The sequence below is a fragment of the Lygodium microphyllum genome, chromosome 16, assembly GCF_053477565.2.
Source record: "Lygodium microphyllum isolate KBCC chromosome 16, Lygodium_microphyllum_v1.1.10, whole genome shotgun sequence".
Taxonomy (NCBI): Eukaryota; Viridiplantae; Streptophyta; class Polypodiopsida; order Schizaeales; family Lygodiaceae; genus Lygodium; species Lygodium microphyllum.
Window position 1 is genome coordinate 111,831,781 of NC_141150.1, and position 3,243 is coordinate 111,835,023.

A 3,243-nucleotide genomic window follows, 5' to 3' on the forward strand; every position below is an offset into this window, starting at 1 on the left:
TAAACAGACTTCAATTCTCGTGCTATTGTTATATTCTACTAAAAGTGAATGCCCATTCCTTTTCTATAAAATGGCAAGTTCACATGTTTAAAATCCAATGACATATTCAATGATTGACTATGAACAAATACTGTATGCCATGTGGCATTAGTTATTGTTTTGAAGTTGGATTCTTCTACTCCTCACAAGTACTTTTTACAATGTGTTGTTATGAAGTTGGATTTTTCTACTTTTGAAAATGTTATTGTGTTGAAGTCGATTTTTCTACTCCTCACAAGGAATAAGTGGAAGGAGTTGATACTACACATTAAAAAAGTATCATTTACAAGACTAGAGAAAAGGATAGAGTCTAGAAAAGAGAGGTTTTGCTATCTAGAAGATTAATGAGAGGATTAGAGTCTAGAGAAGAGAGGTTTGGTTGATTCCAAAATTAGTCAAAATATTTAAGAGTGTGGGTTCATCAAAGGCAATCTAATAGAAAGGATTAGTGGAGCCTATCTACTAATGGGTTCATCATCAGGCATCCGAGAGCACCCTCATTGTGGATATTCAGAGGACCAGGCATGGCTGGGTGCGCTGAGATACAGCTGCTTCCTGGCTTTCCCCATCGCCCTCAACGCGGCCTTGAAGATCGGCGTCTTCGAGGTCCTCGCAGCTGCGCACAAGGATGGTCACGGCGCTCTCTCCGCGCACGACATCGTGAAGCTCCTTCCTGCACACGTCACCAACCCAGACGCCGCCGCCATGCTCGACCGCGTCCTGTGCCTCCTGTCCACAGACACAGCAGCATCCCACTCCCACGCTCTCTTAGAGGCAACAACAGTGGATGATGATGGTAACCTCGATGCCTTTATTGCTGTTTGTTGGTAATAATAATGATGCAGATAAGAAGAAGATAATGATGCTAAGAGAAAAGACGATGATCTAATGGTGCTTTCCTCGATGGGAGAATGATGATGGCGACAAGAAGAATAGCATGATGCTATGAGAAACGAAGGTTATATGATGGTGTTATTGTGGATAATGAGAATGCTGATGCAGATAAAGAGCATGATGATAATGAACAGAATATGAAGTTGATGATGCCAAGAACCAAGATGATCTTATGATAGCCGTTTTCTCGAGGTTAGCATGATGATGCAGATAAGAAGTAGGGGATGGCGCTATCAAGATGATGCAGATAAAGGAGAAAAGCATGTTGCTATCAAAGACTTAAGTTGTTGATGACAATCAGAGGATTACTGCTGATGAAGGGAAAAATTAGGACGGTGTTGTTGATGATGATAGTGCAGATCAAAGAACTTGACACTGATGCTATCGAAAAAGAAGATTAGATGCTGCTGTGATTGTAGATGATGAAAATGATGATGCAGATAAGGAGAAAAGCATGATGCTATCAAAACATTATGTATCAGATGACAATAAGAAGATAATTGCTTATGAACAGAATTGATGATGATTTTGTTGTTGATGACACTGCAGATCAGAAGAACTTGATGCTGATAAAGCAAGGAAAAGAGGATGATTGTGATGGTGCAGGTGAAAAGAAGAGCATTTTGCTGATGGGTGAACGTGATGCACAGGGTCAAGAATGCCCTGACACCAAGCACAAAGTGCGCAAATACTCTCTCCTTCCTGCTGCCAAGTACTTTCTCAGTGATGCCTCAGGGATCTCTGTTGGACAGTGGCTCATGACATCCATCATCGAAAGACTTCCTGCTTACACCCTCCTTGACAAGGTCATTGTAGAAGGGGGCAGTGGATTTGAGAGATCCGTTGGCAAGAAGGTATCTGAGCATGTTGCCCAGCATGCTCACGAGCTCGGCCCTGTCATGGCCAGCCTCAATGCCATTTTTATGTTCCAGCTCTTGGAAGTTTATCAGGGCTTCAAGGATTTGGATAAAGATGGGGCATGCTTGGTGGATGTGGCTGGCCACACGGGGGATGCCTTGAAGCACATTCTTGACAAGTATCCCCACATCCATGGCATCAATTATGATCAGCCCCATGTTGTGGCCTCAGCTCCACCCCATCCAAGTAAGTTGCCTGATTTACAAATATGATCTGTGATCTTTGTGAGAGAGATGAGTGCATGTGGAGTTGTATGCCGGCCATCATCTAGCAATTATAGAAAATTAACTATGAAGGGCTTGCGAATGTTGCATTTATGTTGTGGACAATAGGCATAGATGATAGAAAAGTTATTTTGGGAAGTAGTAGAAATTTGATGTTTAACAATCATTACATGATGGTTGGAGTAGGAATACAACATATTGGAGGAAACATGTTGGAGGATGTTCCATTGGGTGATGCAATTTTTATGAAGGTACGTTTTCATAAATTTGTAGTCTCCAAGATAAGTTTATGCACATGCATTGGAGGTCCACATCTGTAAAATCAATTATCTTGCTATGCTCAGATTATATTTGATGAAAGCAATAGTATCAAGTAATCAACGTAGATATAGGAATGATTTTGTTATCTTGTAGAAACTTTTAAGTCATTGTTACAGGTATTTGAGTTTGGATCCTTTGATAAGATTGCAAAAACCTTTTTTTTTTCTTTTCAAATTGCAGGCTGTGTTGCATGATTGGGAGGATGATGATTGCATAAAGATTCTAAGGAATTGCCATAAATCACTCAAGTCTGAGAGCGGTAAAGTGATAGTAGCAGAGACTTCAGTGGCAGATACTTTAAGAGAGAAAGCATTGGCTCATCAATATGATCTCTTGATGATGAGCTCACATGGAAGTAAAGTACGCACTGTGGACGATTATAAGCAATTAGGAATTGCTTCTGGTTTCAAAAAGGTGCAAGTTGCATGTTTGATCAATGAGTATGTTGTATTAGAGTTTCTGAAATAGTTTGATTTTGCCTCAACATCCAACCACGTCTTCATGTGGGATTTTGTAAAAGCTGTTAACCTAGTAATAATCTCACACTAGCTTTTACCGCAGTGTAGTATTTGGGCCAATATATCTACTCATAATGAAGGAATTGTTTCTAGTCTCAAAGTATAAGATCTCCTTGAACTAATTTCTAAATGGAATATTTAACAATTCTTAAATGTAAATGTTCCAATGAATGTCTCGTGTGCAATTGTTTGTGAATGTCACGGTAAATTGTGTGAAGTCAAATGTGCGATTGGAATAAGTTTTCTTTGATCAAAGATCTCTTAGAAATAATCTCTATATGGAATATTTATGAACTTTTAGAATGACAAATTTGAATAAGTTTTCTTTT

The 3,243-nt window shown here is 39.5% G+C and overlaps 1 protein-coding gene across 1 annotated transcript; it reads left to right on the plus strand.

The window, feature by feature from the left end:
- Positions 1-364: 364 nt before the first annotated feature.
- On the plus strand, positions 365-3,014 carry LOC148023249 (anthranilate N-methyltransferase-like). The gene is made up of 4 exons (XM_087696291.1): positions 365-835; positions 1,483-2,037; positions 2,262-2,326; positions 2,577-3,014. The coding sequence occupies exons 1-4, from the start codon at positions 505-507 to the stop codon at positions 2,862-2,864; spliced, it is 1,239 nt and encodes a 412-aa protein (XP_087552417.1). The 5' UTR covers positions 365-504; the 3' UTR covers positions 2,865-3,014.
- The last annotated feature ends 229 nt before the right edge of the window (positions 3,015-3,243 follow it).